The 24,525-nt window shown below is 36.0% G+C and overlaps 1 protein-coding gene across 1 annotated transcript in view; it reads right to left on the reverse strand.

Moving 5' to 3' along the window:
- LOC309665263 (serine/threonine-protein kinase MRCK alpha-like) overlaps positions 1-17,568 on the reverse strand; it is a gene marked incomplete at its 3' end in the record, with an annotated part of 48,227 nt that extends 30,659 nt beyond the window's left edge. Inside the window, exon 1 of the mRNA XM_082478891.1 lies at positions 16,747-17,568. Coding sequence (XP_082335017.1) covers positions 16,747-16,878 — 132 coding nt within the window. The 5' untranslated portion in view covers positions 16,879-17,568. The remainder of the gene's footprint in view (positions 1-16,746) is intronic.
- Between the last annotated feature and the right edge of the window lie 6,957 nt (positions 17,569-24,525).

Genomic DNA, 24,525 nt, shown 5'->3' on the forward strand with positions numbered 1-24,525 from the left:
AATGAATAAATAGAAAATTTTATGTTATGTATATTTTACAACAAAACAAATAAGTAACTAACTAAAAATAGCTCGTATGTGACAGAAGTGACATTACAAATTATTAGGGAAATGATAGACTAGTCAGTGAATGGTACTTGGACAACTAACTTTCATGGTATCAGGGTGGCAAAAGTTAGATTCCTACTTCATAGCAAACAAAGATATAATTTCCTGGTGATTTAAGGACCTAAATGCAAAAAAGCAAAACTTTAAATCTTTTCAAACCTTTGGGGACAGAGGGATACTATAGAAATGGATTTCTTAGAAAACAATTAAAAAGCTCAAGCAATAAAAGGAAAGACTGATAAATTTTAGTAATTAGAATTAAAAATCTCTGCATGACAAAATGAAAGCAATAATAAGACACCACTTCATCAGAACTACAAAATTTCAAATGTCTAGTAGCAGCAACGGTTGACATGGGTATAACAAAATGAGAACTCTTACATGCTGCTAAGTGAGAGTGGAAACTGGTTTTTAAAAACTCTATTGCCCAGCAAGGTGAGAAGAGCATGCACATGGAGGGTAATTTAAGGTGGGGACGCAGAGCCCATGTAGTGTGAGAAGTGATGGGTTAGCTGCAGAGATGGCAGATTGGTCACAGAGAATAGAGTCACTCAAATAATAAGCATATTGAGAATAATAAAAGGCAAGTTTTTCACTATCATCACAGAAAGGAGCTACAAATATGGAAAGAGAGAAAACCAGAATGAACCCTATAACGTTGGATTGAAATTAGAGGTATGAACATGTGTATGAACTCATAGTTTTTATAGGTAAGTAAGTAGACAGCTAGGTAGGTAGAGATGATAGATGGACAAATAGATGATAAATAGATACATATAGAGAGACTGATATATAATATATTTTTCTCCATCTCTATCCAATAAAAAGTTCTGGAATACTGATACCCCAATAGCAATAAACACACCTAACACCCAGATATTGACTTCTAAATACCATTTTCCACTAAAAGCAATCAGAGTGCCTTGGAGAAATGGCTAAATCTAGGGCTGGGAAAATACAGATGAGCTGTACAGCTATTTGAACGCCAGAATAAATTAAGACTATAATGGATTATAAGCCATGGATAAAATTAAAAATACTATGTGTCCATACAGATATAAATAAATTGCAAGTTTGGTGAGAAATGGGGTAAGTACCTCTCTACAAAGTACTTATTAATTACAAAGGAGAAAAAGTAATTTCAACATGGAGAGGCCTGGAAAAATCTCACCTTAGTGCAGAGGTCAAAGTAAACATCATCAATAATGGAATAATGGAATAATGGAATAAATCAAAATCATATACCACCTGATAGGATACAATGAGAAGACCCCAGTATCACTTCTGTGATATTCTTAACAAAGATGCATAATCTGAATCAAGTCGTGAGGAAACACTTGTATAAAAAGAGAGACATTCTCTTCTACACCAGCCTGTGACTTTCAAGAGTATCAAGGTACTGAAGTAAAAGAAAGACTAAGAAACTCTTCTATATGGAAAGAGACTAATGAGAGATGACAACCAAAAGCAAAGTACAATTTTGAACTGTATTCTTTTGCTATAATGGACACATGGGGACAGTTGGTGACACCTGAAGTGGTCTGAGGATTAGATGATAGTAATGCATCAATGTTAGTGAGATGGTTGTATTATATATGTATAGGAAGTAGGAGAATATTCTTATTGATCAGAGTACAAGATAAAGAACTCAAGGTGATGGAAAATCAAATGACGACTTTCAAATAGTCTAGGAAAAATAAATTTATACTCTACTTGAAATATTTCTGTAAAATTTGTGATTGTTTCAAAAAAATTAAGCCATCAGTTGGCAAAATTTTACATTGAAAATATGCATTTCACCACCCAACAACTAACAAATTCTCCCATATGTATATAGGCAAGTGGGTCCCAACAGGCTCATTATAATAGAGAAATTGTAATAAGGAAAAAAAGTCATCAACCGATCAAAAGGAGCATGGTTATGTGAATCCAAGTATATTTATACACTGGAATACTACACAGAAGTTAAAATTAATGAGATGTTTTGACATGAATAAATAGTGTGAAAATAATAAGTTGTAAAACAATAGGGATAATATTTGTGTGTTTTAAGCAGACCAAGAAATCCTGTGAACTTGAAGGATACATGCTTATGATATAAAATATAAGAATGTGAAGGGAAGAATGCACACCATTTCAGAATATTCAATCACCTCCCAGGAAAAAGAAGAATGAAGTTAGATGGGCTCAACTGTTCACTATCAAATTAATTTTCTTTTTATCTGAATCAAAAATGGCAAACTGTTTTGCTAAATTTGTGGGTAGTAGGTATATGGGCTTGTGATAGATTATTCCTTGTACCTTCTTCCATGATGGAAATATTTTATTATTAAAAATTTAAAACAATAAAATAAAAGTGTTATCAAAATTTTAGAGGCTCTGAGCAGAATTTGAAAACAAGGTCTGGCCTGGCTATAAACCACACTGAAATTTTCCAAAGCAGACCACATGTCTCCAGAAGAACTCTCCATCTAGCCTCCAGGATTCCAAAATGTGCAGCAAAGAACCCTGCCCAGATTATTCAGGGTGAATGAGATGCAGAGAAAGAAGGGAATAGCATTTTTGAAGAGGGAGAAAATGAGCTGGGAGACACCAAACCCTTTCACTTGAGGAAACATTTTCTTTTGCAGAGAGTCAAGCTCTCTGATTAACATGAAGGGCAAATAGTTGTTTTATGTCCCATTATATAGGAGATATGAAATTATCTTTAATTTTAAGTGCAGTCGCAAATGTATTTCTTTGTTTTGTTTTTGTTTGTTTGTGGTTTCTTGCATGATGGATGGCCTCTGAGGGCTATTTGTATTTTTTGTTTGTTTTTTTTTTTTGATTTTATATTATAGTTGATTTACAATGTTGTGTTAGTTCCAGGTGTACAGCAAAGTGATTCATTTATACATATAAACATATCCATTCTTTTTCAGATTCTTTTCCATATAGGTTATTACAGAATACTGAGTAGAGGTCCTTGTACTATAAAGGAGGTCCTTGTTGATTATCTATTTTATATACACTAGTGTGTATTTGTTAATCCCAAACTTCTAGTTTATCCCTCCCCCCCATGTTTCCCCTTTGGCAACCATAAGTTTGTTTTCGAAGTCTGTGAGTCTGTTTAGCAAATGTATTTTTATGCCTTACATAATACCAGACTTGATGTTATGATATGATTGTGTAAAATATTCCTGTTATAGCATGACTCTGTAATGTTAATTAAAACAATGCAAATAACAAGAAAATTTTCCCTGCCAGACCATGTCCCCTCATGCTTTGTACCACAAGTTTTACTGACCATTTCATCATTCACCTAACTGTGCTCTCTGCTCTTTTAAATCCTCGCTTCATAGTAGACCCCATCATTAAGTTCTCTGTTCAAGTGCAGCTAGAATTTTTTCTTTTTTCACTGATTTTCAGGAGCAGTTTTCTCATTTGAATTTCAAATCTTCCTGTGTTATCAGTTAAACTTAATATTCTCTATAGACTCTTCCTAAGCAATGCATCTGATTAGGAGAGAAACAGCAATGTTTCTGAATGGGATTCAGTCGCCCTTTGTTTGTTACAAGTGAAAAGTTCTGAAGCAAAGCTACCCCAGAGAGGCACCTTCACTGGGTCTGCTTCGTCTCCACTGTATGAGGATGGAGATGTGGATCTGGAACTGATGTAAAACTTGATATTTAGATTCTGTTCAAATATGTTCTCAATTGGATCAGCCTAGAAAAACAAGTTAGGGAAAACAAAAATTTAAGAGATCACTGTGAAGAATTCAGGACTCTTAATGGAAGTCATGAACATTACAATGCTTCCTAATAATGGGTAACAAAATTATTATTTTAGTATATTTGTTAGAAATATGTCAACCTACAAAACCATAGCCATAATGCTTCAATAGTGGACACAGCTGTTCCCACCTGCACCTTCTCTTTAGCTGGTGCTGTTTCACATCCATCATTCCATCCCATGTGGAGGTACCATGACATCAAAAAAAAAAAAAAAAAAAAATTGAGCAGGTAGATTTCATCCACAGTGGGTAATAGAGAAATGAACTAGAAACTAAAGATAAGAATTCTATCCCTGAGGGTACCTAGTAAAAAGATTCAGAATATATCACCCCAAAATATGCCACTTTGACATATTAATTATTTGAATTAAAATACTTGAGAAACAGCCATGCAAGGACACTGTGACCCTCCTTTGTCCTCCTGAAGGCAAGATGTAGACCTCCCCTGTGAAAGGCACCCTCCCTGTACCAGGAGGAGGGAAGACATTCTTATCACCAGACACAGCGAATTTAAGGCCATGAAGGCTGCATAAACAAACCTTGTTAAACAACCCATATCTTCCTTGTTACTTCACCATTCATTACCCATAACCCAAACCACTTTGTCTATCAATTCTTCACAAATTTACTGTTTCTTTGACTAAAAAAGTGTAAAAGCTTCTTACTCTGGTCACTTCAGGTCTTCTTTCTCTTGGGAAGGCTCCCATGTACATGTAAAAATTCAATAAAATGTGTATGCTTTTCTCCTGTTAATCTGTCTTATGTCAATTTAAGTCTTAGGCCCAGCCAAAGACCCAAAGAAGGTAGACAAGAATTTTTCCTCCCCCATACCAGATTAGGCATTAAATGAAAGTAAAAGAAACTAATCATTGTGATTAATAATTGTGACTAATGGTGCAAATGCAAACCCCTGCTTATTTCACAGTGTAGGAATACTGGCACTCAGGGGTCGCCATCTTTTATGTTTAGAAATTTTTAAACTTTACTTTGGAAGATCATATTGTTACCAAGCCGGCTCGCCACATGACAGGCCAATAAATTGGGAGACAAGGTGCTGAGGCAAGGAATAAGGACTTTATTCGGAAAGCCATCGGACTGAGAAAATGGCAGACTAGTGTACCCAAAAAACCCATCTTATGGGGTCTGGTTGCCAGTTTCTTTTATAGAACAGAGAGGGGGAGGAGGGGAGGAAGTAAAGTGAAAAGGCCATTTATCTTGCAAAATATCTCCTGCTCACTTGGCCCTCATTGGGGAGGGGATGTGTTAATTTCTTCTTTTCTGTAGCAATTCACAGGTGGGCAGGGTCAGAATGTCTCCCTGTGAGGTGAACAAAGGCCTTTTAGTTTAACAGTCAGGAAGAGGGGCAGGGTTCCCTGTGGCAGGCCAGTGATTGTAACAATAACAAAAACAATGAAAAGCAAACGTTAAAGTAAAAGAAACAGAATCATGGAGTCAGAATTTGCTCTTCCCTGTTACACTATAGTGCATAATTTAGTGAGGAGGCTATAGGGCAGCCCTCCTGGAGTTGCATACACTCCATATGGTACTTCATATGGTTCTAGAGAATAAAAATAGTGTTTTGCTATTTTCTTTACACATAATATGTAATATACATGAGACGGTTGTGGTGGTGATAGCAGTTGTAACTGGGATTTAGGGGTGGGGGGAGCTGGTAGAGATTATAGAAAGGCTAACACAGCCCTGAGCACACCTTAGTCGTAGACTCTTAGAAAGTCCTATGGGTTTGTATGAGCACGTTTTTTGGCTAACAGAATAAACTCTCTTTAGACAATAAGGCCAAATAATAAGGAACAGAAATAATAGATGATGTGCAAAGCAAAAACCTTTGGTTAGTAAATTACTTCTTAAGCTTGCTTTCATTTCAAGGTGGCATCAGACATGTGGCTTAAATCCCCAAATGCCCAGTTTATTTTCTCAGTATCTTCCATTGTTAATTCATGTGACCACTGTTATGAAATACAGTGTACTACTATTCATATAATTAATTCATGATTAATTTTTTTTTTTTTTTTTTGGTGTGGCGAATTTAAAAGTCTGCTTTTGGATTGATTCCTGGTACAATTTTCTATGTGGCTAATACTTTAGAGATCAACAAGTCTCCCAACAAAATACTTGAGCCTAACACTGAAGGCTGGAACTTTAAAACCAGCGAGATTTGCCTGTTGCTAATAGACGTGTTTCCTGGTAGGGCCATGAGCCTCACTGGGACAGAGTCCTCATCCACCGTGCGTGTGCAACTCTCAGCACAATGCCTGGCACAACTGAAACTCAAGTCTTCCCACCTCCATTAGCTGCCTTCTCCATATGCCACCCTCCAACCCTCAGATCACAGCCACATCCTTCACAATCACTACCCTCTACTTCACCAGCTGGTCTGTTTATATCCTCTCTCTCTCTCCTTTTTTTTTTTGCAAACTAGGTTTTCAGTATGAGGTGTAGCAACTAAATGGAAAAAGGGCATAACTCAAATATATAATGCTAATTAAGTATTATGATGCAAACAACCAGGGACATACCGCCTACGGCAAAAGAAGCCCCTCTTGTGTCCCAGTCAACTGCCTTCCTTCCCCAAAGGAAACTACCTTTGATCATCTCTTTGCATTTGCTTAGAATTTTAGCACATTACATCTGCATCCCTAAACACTACTGTAGTGCAAGTGCCTGACATTAAACTTTGGATTGTAGTGTAAGTGCATGATATTAAACTTTGGATTGCTGAGGCATCCATTACAAAAGACATCCATCGTGAATAAACATCTTGCCTGCCTATGACTCAGCTACCAGCATAACAACCATATAAGGAGTTGTCACCCCCAGCCATGAAGTTTCCTTTCAGAAAGCCCTCAGCAACCCAGATAACTGACCACTTGAGCCACCCGTTTATCCCTTCCCATGCCCTGAATCCTGCTCTTAAGCTTTAAATTAGACAATAGTGAAACCCTGAAACCCAAGACACCCTACCCTCCATCCTAACAAAAGCAGAGCCCTGGGTCCACTTTCTCTCCCATTCTCTCTACCTGCCACCTCGTTGTGTGGCCACTGGGTAGGCCATGTACCCTCCAGGACCTGTGAGTGATCAATCCTGTTCCTCAAAGTTCCCTGATAGTGTTTACTGAAGCACATCCTGCTATCATAATAAGAACCACAAGGCTTGGTCCAGCCACAACAATGGCCCCTGTGGTGGTGGAGAGGAATGTCAGTGGGACTCACTACAAGTACTATGGCCCAGGTGAGTGCCCCGGGCATTCCTAGACAAGAGCATCACTACCAATAGGCTGAGACTAACACAAAAACCATAGTTTAATTTTGCTCATAGTGTGTTCATTTTTGTGCCTGGCTTTTTTCACTCAACATTATGCTGAGAGATTCATTCATGGTGTTGTATGCAGCTATAATTTATTCATTTTTATTACTATAGTGTATTCCATTATATTAACATAACATAATTTCTTTATTCATTCTACACTTTGATGAACACTTGTGTTTTAGCTGTTACAAACATTCTTCTACGTATCTCCTTGCATAAAATGTGCAAGCATTCCTGTAGGATGTATTTCTAGAAATGAAATTATAGTATATGCATGTTCATATTGCTTCAAATACTCACCAGCACTTGCTTTTATAGTCATTTTATTTTAATTATTTTAACTAGTGTCATCTCATTAGGTTTAGAACTTTTAATACGTTTATTGTCTATTTGGATTTCCTCTTTTATGAGTAGCCTGTTAAATTTCTTGCCACTTTCGCACTGGGTTGACTGTCTTTTTTGTATTGATTTACAGGGCTCCTCACATATTCTGGATATGAGCCTTTGTTAGTTGTATGTGTTACAAGTATCTATCTCCACTCTAAGGCTTGTGTTTTAATGGTCTTTTTCCCACTGTTCTACACTACTAGCATTATAATAAATTAAGTATCCCTAATACATTTTTTCTGGGAACTGTTTTGTTCCACTGGTCTATGTGTCTATGCTTTTGCAAATACCATACAGTTTTAATCACTGTAGTTTTATAATGTCTTGATACTTTTTAGTGCCAATTTGTTCTTCAAAAGCATTTTTACTTTCTTGGCTTTTTGTGTTTCCATATAAATTGTGAATTCCATAAAAAAATAGGATTTTAATCAAGATTATATTGAATCTTGATATATTATATTGAATCTTCAATCTTGATGGAATCTTGATTGAACTGATATATTATCAGTTAAGGGAGAATTAATATCTTTATAATATTCAGTCTTTCAATCTAGGGTTATAGTGTTACTCTCTATTTAATTTAGGCCTTTTCAAGTGTCCCTCTTTAAATTTTATAATATTTCTTCCTAGAGGCCTTTTAGCTATTTTTAGATTTGTTTCTAAATACTTGATTTCTTATGCTATTGTAAATGGTGTGTGTTTAAAAAGGTAATTATTTAATATTTCTTCTTCGTCTATAGAAAGACATTTGAGTATATTGATATGATATATATCTATTTCTGTATATTGACATTGTAGTCAATATATTCTGTACATACAATATACTCTGTATATTGATTTTTGTACATTGACATGGTAGTTAACCACCTTGCAAAACTCTTTTATTAATTCTAAAAATTTATTGAAAGACCCTCCATTTCATAATGATTAGAAATAGTCATAGCAGGCATCTTTGTGGTGTCCCTAAATATAAAAATGGAAAAGTTTCAGTATTTTACCACTAATTACACTGTTTGCTATGAATTCTGTTGCTGATGCTGATACCTTCCATCAGATTAAGGAAGTTCTTTTCTATTTCTAGTTGGGAAGAGGGCTTTTGCTTTTGTTTTTGTATCATAAAAGTATGTTGAATTTTATCAGATGTTCTTATGCTTTTATTGATATATGGTTTTTATTTTTAATCTGTTACTATGTTATGCTCATTCATTTTCTAAAGTCAAACTTTGTGTATCAGGGATAATACCAAATTAGTCATGCTGTGTTATTCTTTTTATATATAACTGGATTCCATTTAGCAATGTTTTTTAAAGAACTCATTATGTTCAGCATTTCATGGGAATTCCCACTGTAGAGCTAAGAGTGTACAAAAGATCAGATTTGGTATGTGTTTTATGAAGATGTTCTACCATTGGGCAATAATGATGAAATATACTGAAAACAATGTATATAATCTTTGAAGTGTTCCAAGGAATGTCATTGCTATCAGCACAAATAAAGTCATACATGTTCTTCTTAAAATTCCAACTACAGTTCAAAGAATGCTTCTGTATTTTCAGCCAAAAGCCTGGATTGTGTACCTTTGTCTTTAACAGCCATAGGAACATTGTTATCCTAGCCTTACCCTCAATAATCTTTTAAATCAGTGGCTAAAAATTAAAGCTCTGTTTTCAGTTAAGACAAAACCTTTATTTTTCACAACAGGTATAAAACCAACAATATACTCATTAATGTCAAAAGAAGAATTCTGTATGTTCACAAGTAAGATTAGACTACAATCTTCCCTTCTAATATTGTCCTTATCGGGTTTTGGTATCAGGTTACAGGAGCCACATAAAATAATTTGGAGAGTGTCTTAGTCAACTACAGCTGCCAAAACAAAATACCATGGACTAGGTGACTAAACAACAGGGATTTATTTCTCTTCGTTCTAGAGGCTGGAAGTTTCAGATCAGGGTGCCACCGTGGTTGGTTTCTGGTGAGAATTTTCTTTCTAGTTTGCAGACAGCCGGCTCCTCACTATGCCCTCACATGGAAGAGGCCACCAATACTATCAGACTAGGGTCTCACCCTTATGATCTCATTTAACCTTAATTACCTCCTAAAAACACTATCTCCAAATACAGTCACACTGGGGATCAGGGTTTCAATATGAGAATTTAGCAGGGGACAAAATTCATTTCATAGTTTTCTGCCCCACAAAATTCATGTCCTTCTCATATGAAAAATACATTCATTCCAGCACAACAGTCACGAAGTCTTAACTCATTTCAGCATCATCCCTAGTGCCTGAAGTCCAAAGTCTCATCAAAATATCTAAATCAAGTATGTTTGAGATTTGAGGTACAGTTCACCCTGAGGCAAACTTCCTCTCCAAGCTGTGAATCTATAAAACCGAACATATTATGTGCTTCCAAAATACAATGTTGGGACAGGCATAGGATAGACTTTCCTACTCCATAAGGGAGAAATAGGAGAGAAGGAAGGGGTGGCAGTTCCCAAGCAAGTTCAAAAAATAGCAAGGCAGACTCCATTAGATCTTAAGGCTCCAGAATAATCCTCTTTGCCTCAATGTCCTACCTTCCTGGACCACCGAGGTGGCAGCATCACCCTCACCCCCCACTCCTCTGTGGGGTGACCCTGCCCCTTCAGCTAGATGGGACCTGCCCACATGGCTTTCTACAGAAGCTCTGCCTCTGAAACAGAGCAGCAAATAGTTTTGTCCCCTGGGGCTATGATGCGAGTGGCAGCCCTTATGATCTCTGAATTGCCTTTTGAGTCATTCTTGCCTTTCCTTTAAGAATAGTGCAAGTTCACAGCCACATAGCTCTAGGTCCTCTTCTGTAGAACCCAAGAAGTCTGACAGCTTTCCTTCATTCTCCCTGGCTTTCTCGGTCCCCTTTACTTCAAACTGGCAGTGTCTCTGCTGGTTTAATGCCATCTCTATTCCTGGCCTCTGCTGAGATGACTCATTAAATCCCTGCGTCATACCCATGATCTTGTTATCAAGTGGCTGTTCAGCCACACCCTCAGTGTTCTCTTCAGAACAAGCTTTCTTTTTTTGCAATATGACTGGGTTGAGAGTTTTCTAAATTTCTAATTTCTGGTTCCTTTTTGCTTAATAATTCCTTCTTCAATTCATATCTCTCCTCTTGCATTTTACTGTAAGCAGTAAGGCGAACCTAAGCCACACCTTCAATACTTTGCTTAGAAATCTCATTTGCTAAATATCCAATCTCATTGCTTGCAAGTTCTACCTTCCACAAAACACTAGAACACCCTTCAGCCAAGTTCTTTGCCACTTTATAACAAGGATCACCTTTCCTCCAATTTCCAATAAGCTCTTCCTCATTTCCATTTGAATGGCCCTGAACATCTACACTCCACCAATATTCTGTTCATGAATATTTATATATTTTTCTAAGTAGATGGAGGCTTTCTCTCCACCTCTCCCTTTTTCTTTTTGAGCTGTCAGCAGAATCACCTTTAATGTCCATATTTCTACCAACAATCCCTTCATAGCAATCTGGGCTTTTCCTAACATGCACCTCAAAAGTCTCCCATCCTCTCTCCTTTACCCACTTCCAAAGCCGTCCACATTTGTAGGTATATGTTACAGCAGCACTTCTCTTCTAAGCACCAAAATCTGTCTTAGTGTTCTCGAGAGGAACAGAAACACCAGGAATGTATATCAGTATCTGTATCTATATATGTATATCTCCTATTGGTTATGTTTCATAATCATGTGAGCCAATTCTTTTTAATATCTGTATCTTTTTATGTATCCTTATGTATGTGTATATATATATATATATATATATGTTTTTATCTTATATAAATATATATTTATATGTATATTTTATATATATTTATTTATTTTAAGGAATTGGTTCACATGATTATGCAGACTTAGAAATCTCAAGACCTGAAGTCAACAAGCTGGAGCCCCAAAAGAGTCAATGATGTAGTTCGAGTCAAATCTGAAGGCCTGGGAACCAGGAGAGCTGATGGTGTAAGTTCCAGTCCAAAAGCCAGCAGGCTTTCAGACCCAAGAAGAGCCAAAGTTCCAGTTCAAATCCAGAGGCAGGAAAAGACTGATGTTCCAGCTCAGTAGTCAATCAGAAGAAGTGATTCTCTGGAGGGTTAGTCTTTGTGACCTATTCATGTCTTCAACTGATTAGATGAGGCCCACTCACATTGGGGAGAGCAATCTTCTTTACTTAGTCCCTCAATTTATATGTTAATCTTATCCAAAAATACACTCACAAACACACTCGGATAATGTTTGGCCAAATGTCTGAGCACCCTGTGGCCTACTCAAGTTAACACATAAAATTAACCATCACAAGGATTTCCTTCTTTTCTTATTTTCTGGAAGATTTTGTGTAAATTAAAATTATTTCATCTTGAATGTTTGATAGAGCTATTTTGGCCTGGAGTTTTATGTGTGGGGAGATATTTAAAAACAGATTCAATTTCTTTAATGATTATAGGAATATAAGCTTTTCTCCATTTTTTTTCTTGAGTTGATTACGATAAGTGATACTTTCTAACAATTTGTCCTTTTTTTCATATATTGACATGATTTTCTGCATATTTTGAAATGGTCTAAAGTTATTATATACTTTATTATCTTTAATTATCTGCCCCAGATATAATGTCTGTTTTATCATTTTTCATATTGGTTTTATGTGTCTTTGTTTGTTTCTTAATGAACCATGTTGCACTTTTGTCAATTTTATTAGTTTTATCAAGGTTGAAACTATTGGCTTTACTGTTCCATTCTATTTTATGTTACTTTTTTACTTCATTATTTTTTTTATTTTTGCCTTCCACCTTCTTTGGGTATAAATTGCTTTTCTTTTTGTAACTTCTTAAAATGGATGCTTAGTCCATTAACTTTTCAGGCTTTCTTCTTGTCTAGCTTATGTACATAAGGCTATAAATTTTTTCTAAATACTGCTTTAGCTGCATTCCACAAGTGTTGATATGTAGTATTTTATTACTGACTTCAAACTATTTTCTAATATCCATTAGAATTTCTCCTTTGGTTCATAGTTTACTTAAAAAGGTATTTCTTGATTTACATTAGGAATTTAACATGTATTTTAAAATATTGATTTATAACTTAGCTTTCTCATGGTCAGAGAGCATACTTTCCATGAGTCCAATCCATTTACATCTGTTGTTGAGTCTTAGTTTGTGGTCCATCTGCTTATTTTTGTTAATGTTTTGTGATTTTAAAGAGAAAATGCATTCAGCATGTGTTATGTGAACTGTATATATTTGTCCACTTTCCATATTTGTCCACTTTTGTTAATCATTTTATTCAAATATTGTCTGTCAATTACTGAGAAATGTGTGTTCAGATCTTCCACTATAGTTGTCAGTTTGTCTATTTCTTCTTGTAGTTCTGTCAAATTCCATATTATTTATATTTAGACTACATTATATGGTCAATATATATTTAAGATTAGTGTGACTTCCAGGTAAAATAACCTTTATTATATAATTGACTTTCTTTACCTACAATAATTTTTTTTGCTTTAGATTTTATTTTATCTGATATTTATGTAACTTGTTTTAGCTACTGTTTAGATATTAATGCTTTCTGTATACTTATGTTTTAGATGTTTCCCTTATGGACAGTATAAGTTAGATTTTATTTTTATCTAGTTTGACAATCTTTATTTTTTCACTGGCGTAATTTTCTTCACTTTTAATCATTTTAGTTACTGACTTACTGAGATTTATTTCTATAATCTTAGTTTGTGCTATTTGTCCCATCTATTCCTTGTTTCTTTTCCTCTCCTTTCTTGTCTTGTTAGATTAGCCAAATATGGTTATAATTATTTTTTCACCTTTGAACTTGTTAATACTGTTCCTATCCTATTTGTAGTTTCCCTAGAAATTAAAGCATGTACAATTAACTCCACAAATCTGAATTTGATCAAATCCTTACCCTCCTCCTGAGCAATACATGGATCTTGGAATACTTTCAATTCATTTACCCCTCTTTTGAATTAAATGTTATTATCTCCATTTGAAAGTCCATCTTGGTTTGTTTTTTAATTCTGTAGAGATTATCACTGTTTTATTCAGTCAATGCTAATTTACATTTGCTTATATATTTACCACTTTCTTTGTTCTTTTTTCCTTTCCTATCTTAGACCTACCATTTGGGATCAGTTTCCTACTGCCTAAACTACACTCTTTAGAATTTCCTTTAATGAGATTTTGTTGCTGACAGATCCTCTTCTCTTAATTTTCATTTATCTGTAAATAAAAAATTCATCCTCATTTTTGATAGATAGGTTTACAGTTATTTTCTTATAGTACATTGAAAATCACTATTATTTTACAATTATCATCAGCCAAAAAAGCAACCAAATCATTTTGTGCACAAAACCGAACCTACAAATTGGTATAAAAGGAACAAAAGCATTTGTAAGATTGGTAACTATGAACCAGGCACAAGAGCTTCTTAAAATTTTTCTCCCATAAATATAAGAGATGCAGAATAAGAGCTGAAACTACAGGCACCATTTGATTAAGCTTCAATAAACTACTGCATTCTCCAATATCTATGTGCTTTTGCACAGGGCAAGTAGGTGATTAAAAGAGATTGAAAAAGACAACCAGCCCTGCATTTTTCAAATCTTTGCACTACCCTCTTCAACTGCCCCCAGGACATTGGTATTGCTTTTGCTTTACTATTTACATTAGTTTTCTATTGCTGAGTAACCATTTACCACAAACGTAGCACCTTGAAACAATACCCATTTATTATCTCACAGTCATGCATGTCAAGAATCTGGGCTTGGCATGGCTGGGTAATCTGCTCAGAGTCTCACAAGGCTGAAATCAAAATATCAGAAAGGCTGGTATCCCATTTGAGGTTTGGGGTCCTCTTTCCAGTTCATGTGGCTGTTAGCAGAACTCATTTCCTTGCAGCTATAAAACTCACGGGGGCTGCATCTTCAAGGTCAGCATAATAGCATCTCTCTGACACTCAACCTTCTTGTAAAGAGTTCACCTTATTATGTCTGGTCCACCTAGCATAGTTTCCCTTTTCATTAACTCAAAGTCAACTGATGAGTAACCTAATGATAAGAATGATATTCTATCATTTTCACTGATCCTCCCCACACTCAAGGGGAGGGGATTTTACAGGGTATGTACAGCAGGTGGCAAAAACTAATTCTAAAGGTCAATTCAAATTCTGCCTACCAGACTACCCCAAAGAGAAGGCCTCAGGGCTTCCATCTGGCTCTTCTTACTGTAATAGGCCTCCCTCACTCCCCAGACTGCAGAGATCATGCATGAATCATACCAGATTTTAGTATATTTATTCAAATTATATATTCAGTAACCACAGGTTAGATTCACGGTCCCTTTGAGTCCACTGAGACACAGTCCCAGCCCAAAATGTCATTTACCTCCTATATGATGTAGCTCCAGGCTGACTTGTGGACATTGGTGGTGCTTTGTGTCCCAGAAATTAGCATTGACAAAGAGCCAGTGTTTACCATCTCTGAAAAGTCTGGTGTTTCCTTTTGCCTAGTGCACAACGATTCTGTAATTGCCTGCAGAGCCCTTCCTTCCAGCAGCAGTGGGTCCTGGTCTGCAGTCTCCTTCTACACTCTGTGAACCAGCCCCGTCTTCTAAGCTTCTAGGTTCTTAAACCCCAACCCCTTCCTTTTGTTTTTCAAGCTCCAGAGATGGTAGCTTCTCCTGCCTCTGTGTCACCTCACCGTTTGCTTTTTGCACTTTTAGTCCTCCAATGTCTGTTTAACCAATTCTCTGTTTTAAAATGAAGGAATGAACCCAGAGGACATTATGCTAAGTGAAATAAGCCAGTCACAGAAGGACAAATACTGCATGATTCCACTTATAAGAAGAATCTAAAATAGTCAGACTCATAGAAGCAGAGAGTGGAATGGTGAATGTCAGTGACTGCGGGGAGAGGAAAATGGGGAAATGTCTGTCAGTGAGTGCAAAGTTTCAGTTACGCAAGATGAATAAATTCTAGAGATCTGCTGTACAACGTTGTGCCGATAGTTAACCATACGGTTAAATGCACTTAAGAACGTGTTAAAAGGGTTTATGTTAAGTGTTCTTACAGGAATTCCCTGGCAGTCAAGTGGTTAGGACTCCGAGCTTCCACTGCTGGGGCCCAGGGTTCAATCCCTGGTTGGGGAACTAAGACCCCGCATGCCACACAACAAAGAAGCATAAAAAACAAACAAACAAAAACAGTGTTCTTACAACAACAAAGAAGAAGCACAAGGAAATTTTTGGAGGTAATTGATATATCTATTACTTTGTGGTGATGGTTTCATGGGTGTATGTGTATGTACAAAGTCATCAAACTATATACGTTAAATAGGTACATCAGTTGTATATCAACTGCACCTAAATAAAGCTTTTCAAAATAAATAGATAAAATAAAATGTCTCCATTAAAATAACTGTTATAGTTCCTATTTTTCTGACTGGAGCCAGACATATATCCAAGGGTTCCTCAATAATAGAATGGGTAAATAAACTACAATATATTCATATAATGGACCATCATATATATTGAAATACAGTTGAACATATTATTGCTGCACGTGGATGAAACTCACCCATGCTGTGACACAAAAGGACATATACAGTATGATTCCACTTACATACATTCTAAAATTAAATCCTCTTGTGTAGGGATGCATACATCGAGTGTAAAAACATAACAAAAACAAGGACGTCCTTACCATGAGCAGCAGAGTAGCAGTTGCCCACAGCAGAGACGGAGGGCTTGCTACCAACTAGAAGGGCACACTTCTGGGGCATCAGTCGTGTTTCCTGTCTTCACCTGAGTGCGGTCTATAGAGGTGTTTTTTACACTTTTCTGTATGTGTGTCATAGTTCACAGTGTAAAATATTTTATTTGTTATTTTAATTCTAATACAGATGACCTTGTAACTTACATAAACTTGCAGCCTTACTTTCCATGAAAACTGTTTCTTTCCTATGTGCTTATATCAAGACTTCAGGCCTCTCTCAGGGAATAATATTAAAAACAGTTTTATTGCAAGAAGAAAGTGCTACTCTGAGCACATCAGTGACTTCTGAAGTGGCTGTAGAACATACTCAAGAAGTTTAGTACTTACTTCACACTGAGCCACGGCATAGGTAGTTGTATTAAAACGTGCCAAGGAAGATGAACTTGGGTCTGGTAGCACTAAACCTGGAACACAACAGCAAACATTTATTAAACTCAGAAAATTGAAACTAACGTTCATGCCTTTTTGGACCTTTATCTCTTTAAAATTGTTCTCAAACCATATTTTCAGAGGTAATCTGATTTATCATCTATATATACTTAAGTCAAAGTATGTTTATATTTATTTGTGTATGTTAAGTACATTTAATATATCTAAGCATTCTGCATCTCAAACGAAACAATAATTTTTAGCAAATTTATGGTAAACTTATAATGGAAGTATATAAATAAATTATATAAGTTTTCATGAATTAACTCCTGCGTGTCAAATCACAGCTTTCTTTTCCCTAATAGTATTAGGTTTATATAGAACTTGAAACAATTTTAGAAGCCCCAAGGGGATTTCAGCAATATGGTCATGCCAATGATGGCTGCTTTTCCTATGCTAGTTTCTCCCCACTTCAGGAATCAATTTCAAATGATTCCTCTTAGGTACCTAGTACAATTACCCCTCAGTATCCAGAGGAGATTCATTACAGTACCCGCTGCAGATACCAAAATCCTCTGATGCTCAAGTTCTTTATATAAAATGATGTAGTATTTACATATAACCTACCCACATCCTCCTGTATACTTTAAATCATCTCTAGATTACTCATAGTACCTAATACAATGTAAATGTTATGTAAATAGTTGCTGGCAGGTGGCAAATTCAACGTAAATTCTATGTAAATAGTTGCTGGTGCATGGCAAATTCAAGTTTTCCTTTTTGGAATTTTCTGGAATTTTTTAATTTAATGTTTTTGATCTGAGTTGGTTGAATCCACAGATGCGAAACCCGCAGATATGGAGGGTCAAATGTATGCATTTCTTTGGCTAAGTTTCTATAAGAAGAACACAGGCAGACATAAAACAAATGTTAATTATACTTAAAACTTTTATCATATTGTCAAGGCTTTATTTATTTAGACAGAATAAAATATCCAACTACAAGGTTTTTTTCCTTAAAGGAACTTTAAAGAAATTCCATGCATTATCACTTAGCAATTTTACTAACTTTAAATATATTCAAAATGAATTCTTATTGTAAGATTATAATTTTACTTAAATATGAGAGAAGAAAAAGCACGAATTCAGACTTTCTCTAACAAGCACACCTTTAGCAACTGACATTGCCGGGAGTATGAATTTTCCAGCTATAAATTACTAAACACAATTGCTTAATAGTCAAATAAGGAAAGGTGTTCAGAAATGCCACATAATACCGCACAAAGATTGTATTGCTCTGCAGCATTTAGAGAAAAACTAATGGTAAAAATAAAATTCCAGGATAAAAATGTTAACTTGATAAAGTATTGTGATTATATATATATAGATAGATAGATATAGATAGATAGATATGTAGTCTTTCTCTTTTAGGTTCCTTCTAAAAATTGTCAAACCTATCATTACTCCCACCTATCAGTGTTTTGTTATCCAAAGTACCCCATCCGCTGGTGCTGTGTAGTGAGCGATACTCTGGCCTTGACTTCTCTGCTGGAGCCTCAGCCTCAGCCCCGGAAGCACCACCACCTGAGCACGCTACATCACTTATCCTACATTCAGTGCTTCCTACACCTCTCTTGAATTAGAACCTGTCTTGGTTCTCATCTTTGCAAGGGTACTCAAGTTCTCTTTAATTGTTTCTTCTATTCCCCCTAAAAAAGTCCACTCACAAATATTTATAGGACAGTTTTATTTACTTCCAGAGTTTGCCTATCCTGAATTCCTTATGAGCCTACTCCCTCCCCTCCAGAATATTCATCAGCTGGCACAGGCCCAGAGTCATGGGACTCTAATCCAATCCAGGGTGAGCCAAAAAACTGTGGCATGAAAGGAAAGGGGAACTCACACAGGTAGAAGCTCCACTAACTCATTTGCCTAAGAAGTGGCTTCTGTTAAGACAATAAAATACCCCTTCAGTTAAAAGTAACATCCACAGTTTTTTTTTTAATTAAATTCTCATATTATTAATACCCTCATAATGAGAAAAATTTAAGAAATCCATGTACTGAAAAGGATGACACATTCTTAGCTTCCAGAGTCATGGGCAAATGTCAGGAAATCTTAGTGGAGAACAAAAAGGTTAAGAGATAGTTGAAAATGGCTTAAAGCGGGCTCGCGGAGGATGAAGAGCGGAGGAGGATCAGGGGCATCGAGATGCACGTCTGAGGGAGTGTCCCATGACGTCTCCGCAGCTGCGCTTTGCCGTATCCCGCTCTGCCTCTTACGGCTCTGAACACGCGGACCCGTGTTGCCTCGGCTCTGTCCAATTTGAACAACAGCCGACTTCCCCATCGCCAGAGTGGTTTGCCTCATGCTGCAACACATGGGAGCATTCCAAAACTGGGAAGTGATTGGTATGAATTGAAAAATTTTACCAATGACAAACATGTTTTATGAAATATTTCGTCATGCTGAAAAAAAGGTAGTTCCAGTTAAGCATAATATTTTGCTTTCTTTGTGATAGAAAAATCTCTAAATTGTATAAAATAAAACCCAACAAAATGGCTCTTCGAATATTTTACCAAATGAGAGTAGAAACACACACACACACACACACACACACTAACCTTGGGCTCTAAACTGGCTTACAAGAGCTAATCTCCCACCTTCATAGTAAACTGGCTCCCTTGTAGCCAGCTGGGCCCATGGAAGTGTAGCGCAATAGGTCCTGATTTAGGCAACAGTTAGCCCCATACCCTTTTAGATCTGAGTTCCTCACCCTTATTCAGGTGTTCAATTTCTAACCACAGGTCAGATTGGTACTTCTCTCTGGCTTTCATTTTACTAAAAGAGGCAGAAAGAAGGGAAGACATCATTAAGTGCTAAGTGCAAGAGACTGACCTATAATTGGATCCCACATAACTGGAATGTGGGGCTAATACAGTTAGTCTTCAGTCAAGCTGAACGTCTTACAACATTCCAAATAACATTCCTTGTTTCATAAGGAACCCAAATAATGGAGCAAATAAATGTGTATATTTATTAACTTTCAATCTGATTTACATGCCTACTTTTGAGCAAATGTGTGAACCGAGATGCCCTATGCATAAGATGAAATAACATATTTATTCTGAAAGATTACACAGATGTTCTTTGATAGCTTTTTACACTGTATCATTCACACACTGAGAAATGTTTAAATAAAGTATACTAGTCCTATAACTGGAATCCTGATGGAATCTTGATTGAATTGATACATTATCAGTTAAGGGAGAATTAATATCTTTATAATATTGAGTCTTTCAATCTCGGATTATAGTATAACTCTCTATTTAACTTAGGCCTTTTCAAGTGTCCCTCTTTAAATTTTATAATATTTCTTCCTAGAGGCCTTTTAGCTATTGTTAGATTTGTTTCTAAATACTTGATTTCTTATGCTATTGTAAATGGTGTGTGTTTAAAAAGGTAATTATTTAATATTTCTTCTTCATATATAGAAATACATTTGATTTGAGTATATCAATGTGATATATATTTATTTCTATATATTGACATTGGTTTTTCTATTGTCCAGAAAAAAAGTCCACTCACAACTATTTATTGGACAAATATTTACTTCCAGAGTTTGCCTATCCTGAATTCCTTATGAGCCTACTCCCTCCCCTCCAGAATATTCATCAGCTGGCACAGGCCCAGAGTCATGGGACTCTAATCCAATCCAGTGTGAGTCAAAAAACTGTGGCATGAAAGGAAAGGGGAACTCACACAGGTAGAAGCTCCACTAACTCATTTGCCTAAGAAGTGGCTTCTGTTAAGACAATAAAATACCCCTTCAGTTAAAAGTAACATCCACAGTTGTTTTTTTAAATTAAATTCTCATATTATTAATACCCTCATAATGACAAAAATTTAAGAAATCCATGTATTGAAAAGGGTGACACACTCTTAGCTTCCAGAGTCATGGGCAAATGTCAGGAAATCTTAGTGGAGAACAAAAAGGTTAAGAGATAGTTGAAAATGGCTTAAAGCGGGCTCGCGGAGGATGAAGAGCGGAGGAGGATGAGGGGCATCGTGATGCAAGTCTGAGGGAGTGTCCCATGACGTCTCCGCAGCTGTGCTTTGCCGCATCCCACTCTGCCTCTTACAGCTCTGAACACGCGGACCCGTGTTGCCTCGACTCTGTCCAATTTGAACAACAGCCGACTTCCCCATCGCCAGAGTGGTTTGCCTCATGCTGCAACACATGGGAGCATTCCAAAACTGGGAAGTGACTGGTATGAACTGAAAAATTTTACCCATGACAAACATGTTTTTAGGAAATATAACATGATGCTGAAAAAAAGTAGTTCCACTGAAAGATTTGACAACTGCATCAAGGTTTGTTTCATAAGGAACCCAAATGATGGAGCAAATAAATGTGTATATTTATTAACTTTCAATCTGATTTACATGCCTACTTTTGAGCAGATATGAGAACTGAGATGCCCTAAGCATAAGATGAAATAACATGTTTATTGTGGACGATTACACAGATGTTATTTGATAGCTCTTTACACTGTATCATTCACACAATGAGAAATGTCTTTTCCTTTTCATGTTTAATAAAGTATACTGGTCTTATAACTGGATCATTTGCAGCATATAAAGCTTTTGGCTTTAAATAATTCAACTTCTTGCACTGAAGTTGATCCACATGTTAACGATTACAGTTAAGTGAATAAGGCTTTAGGCATGAAAGTGGCCCTCAGAGGCTTATGTTTCTTCTCATCTCACTAAAATGACTCTTTTGGAGCATGTTTATGTAAGAAATGGATGTCATATATAGTTTTTCACACTGGTTTGAATTTTCTTTCTTTTCTTCCTTTTACTCTCCAATATTACACCACCTCACCTACACTGATGTATTCATTAGCTATGTTTATTGTCTATTTGTATGATTATCATCTACAGTGTTGGAGTTTAATTTGCTCTATTTTTGTGGTAAGAATGAAACAAACTGCTTCACTAACCAGCAAACAGAATGGAGAGAGGAGCCCTTTAAAAAATATACATGTTGCAATATACAAGTTACAAGCTATAATTAAAAATATGAGAAAACCCACCTCAGTAGACCCTTTAGAAGTTAAAGGTCTATGGGAAATAGGCCACATTTTGAGTTTACCTCATTCTATTTTCATTCAAAAATTTTTTTCCTACATATACGAGGTGTTTCTTACTAGAGGATTTTGGGTGCCTGTGAATCAAGGAAATTTTGCAAATAAGGAGAAAACAACAGAAACTTCATTCACAGATGATTCAGTTTTCAGTATTATTGATACCATTTTGTAGAGATGCCAGAATCAATTAAAGCCTGTTGAAAGTACATATGTTAAAAGTAACTAATTGCTTTCAAATTTTCATTACTTTTCACTTCACAGAAAAAAACTATTCTTTAAAAAAAAACACTAAACTTTATGTCATAGGAAGAAACTAAACACATAACTATGCTTTAAGTACTTTGCAACCAGATTATAAATAAGTCGTTTTAAAAATGGTGTCAGTCGGTCTCACCAGTTTAGAGTGCTTGGAGCAGCCTCTGGGAGGATCTTTCTGGAAATTCGCTCTCTGTCGAAAGCCGGCTCCAACTTAAGCATAGCTGACATATCCAGTTTATCAAATCGCTCCATTGCCCCTGGCATTTTCTACAAAATCAGATAAGAAGGTTTTGATTTCCATCTTATATTTACAAAATTTTAAATCACTTCTAGAAAAACTTAGGAGGTGCTGGGGACCATTAGTTTTCTTGAATAGTGAATAGAAAAACTGATTGTTAAATTGTATTATTTTCATTAAATTTGGGGATATTATTAAAGATTCATATGAACAGTCTCATTTTTCTGCTTATAACTACGATAGCTGCCTCCCCTCCCAAAAAAGCAGGGCTCATCTCTTATGAAAAGGCATTTTTCAGGTTGAGATCTAGACAAATTGACATTAGTCAGCAACTTTAGTATCATCATTTTTAGCTTTCCTTTTTTCCATTCTATGAGTCTTCCTGGGCTGTGACTGACACTCACTCTTGCTCCTTTAACCAAGCTGGAATTTCGTAAAGACTCCACTTCTTTGGTTTTTTCTAAGATCAAGTCCTGGGCATCCTTTTCATCCTTGATGCTGCAATATAGAAAGAAAAAACAGATATAAAATGCAAACATGGAAAAAAATTAATCAACCTAAATGAGGATATGAGAAAGATACATGACAGCAAATCTTAGCATAAGACTGTTTAAGGAGTCATAACAAGTAATTTACGACCAACAGAAAAGAGTAAAAATCTAGAGATGCTACCAAAATATATAGCCCTGGATTTTCACAATGCTCTTAGAAAATGTGAAGTGGCTGGCTGGATTTAAGAAACATTGAACAGGAGTAGACGAATTCCTAGGTTCAGACCACGTAGTTGGGGAAATCATTAATTCAAGGCAAAGACAGTTTTATGGACTTAATTAAGAAATGTCACTATTCCGAACTGTTTATTCTTAATTAGAGATTAATGTAAATATTAATGTAAGCATTGAAAATCTACACTACACCCATCTGTAAAATAGCTTACTGGTAAGCATTACGTACAGTCTACACCACTTATTACTATAACAGCCTTAAACCTCCGTTCCCAGAAGGATTGCTCAGTTAATGAGATGGTTAGTCCCATCACTCCCTAGCAAGTTCTGTGCTGGCAAATAAAAACTCAGGTATAAAAGAGAACGAAAGAAAATTGTAGACATACAAAGAGGTAGAAAGTTTATAACACACAGACTTTTCTGAAAGAGTTCTTCCAGGATGTTCTCTATTGCAAAACAAAAGCTGAATTCAAGAGAGAGGGAAACAGGATACAAGAACAGTGGCAACAACTATAATTGTAACTTATGATTAAGTCTAATATACTGTCAGTAAATTATAATCTGGATCTAAAATCCCATATGATATCAGCGTTAGATCTGGAGTGGAACTCTCAGAGTTCTGAGCCAAATGCAGGGAGAACACAAGAGCCCTACTCTCACTGTCTCCACTGGCCATTCAATCTTCGTGAAGCAGCAGTCGTCATAGAATAATGACTCTGCTGGATCAAAATCAACGCCTACCAGTAAATAAGCAAATTCTTTGAGCACCTTAGAAAAGATGTGCCCTATAGAAACAAATTACACAATTTTGAATATTTTTATTGTTAAGGAAAACTTAGAGCATCTTGTATCCTTACAGTAAGAGGTAATATCACAGATTCTCATATCACTGAACTTGAAAAATACATTTCTTCGAATCTGATCTCCAGAAACTTTGTTAGGCTCAATTATGATGTTTTTGTATTAAGTGTGATTATAGTGGAAATTTTTGAAATAAAGCTGCATCTCACATATACTTACATGTGATACATGATATGAAGGGCTTTCAGGAGAAAAAAATATTTCTTGTGTGGCTTCCCTGCATGTTAATAATCAAAGAAGCAAACTTAGCACAAGCTTGAACAAATTCTTATGGAATTTAAAAGGAAATAACTGCCTACGAACAAATCACAATTTAAAAAGTTTAGGCAAAACACAAGACAAATGCAAACCAAAATACGTGCAGGGAAGAAACAACAGTGAAACTAGTATGGGCATTGGGTCACATATTCCTGGGAACCAATTTGGTTCTAGCTGCTAGGATTTATGTGAACCTAAGTATATTAAAAGCATCTCTGGGGACTTCCCTGGTGGCACAGTGGTTA

This window comes from Balaenoptera physalus (assembly GCF_965194825.1).
Source record: "Balaenoptera physalus genome assembly, contig: SUPER_7_unloc_1, whole genome shotgun sequence".
NCBI lineage: Eukaryota > Metazoa > Chordata > Mammalia > Artiodactyla > Balaenopteridae > Balaenoptera > Balaenoptera physalus.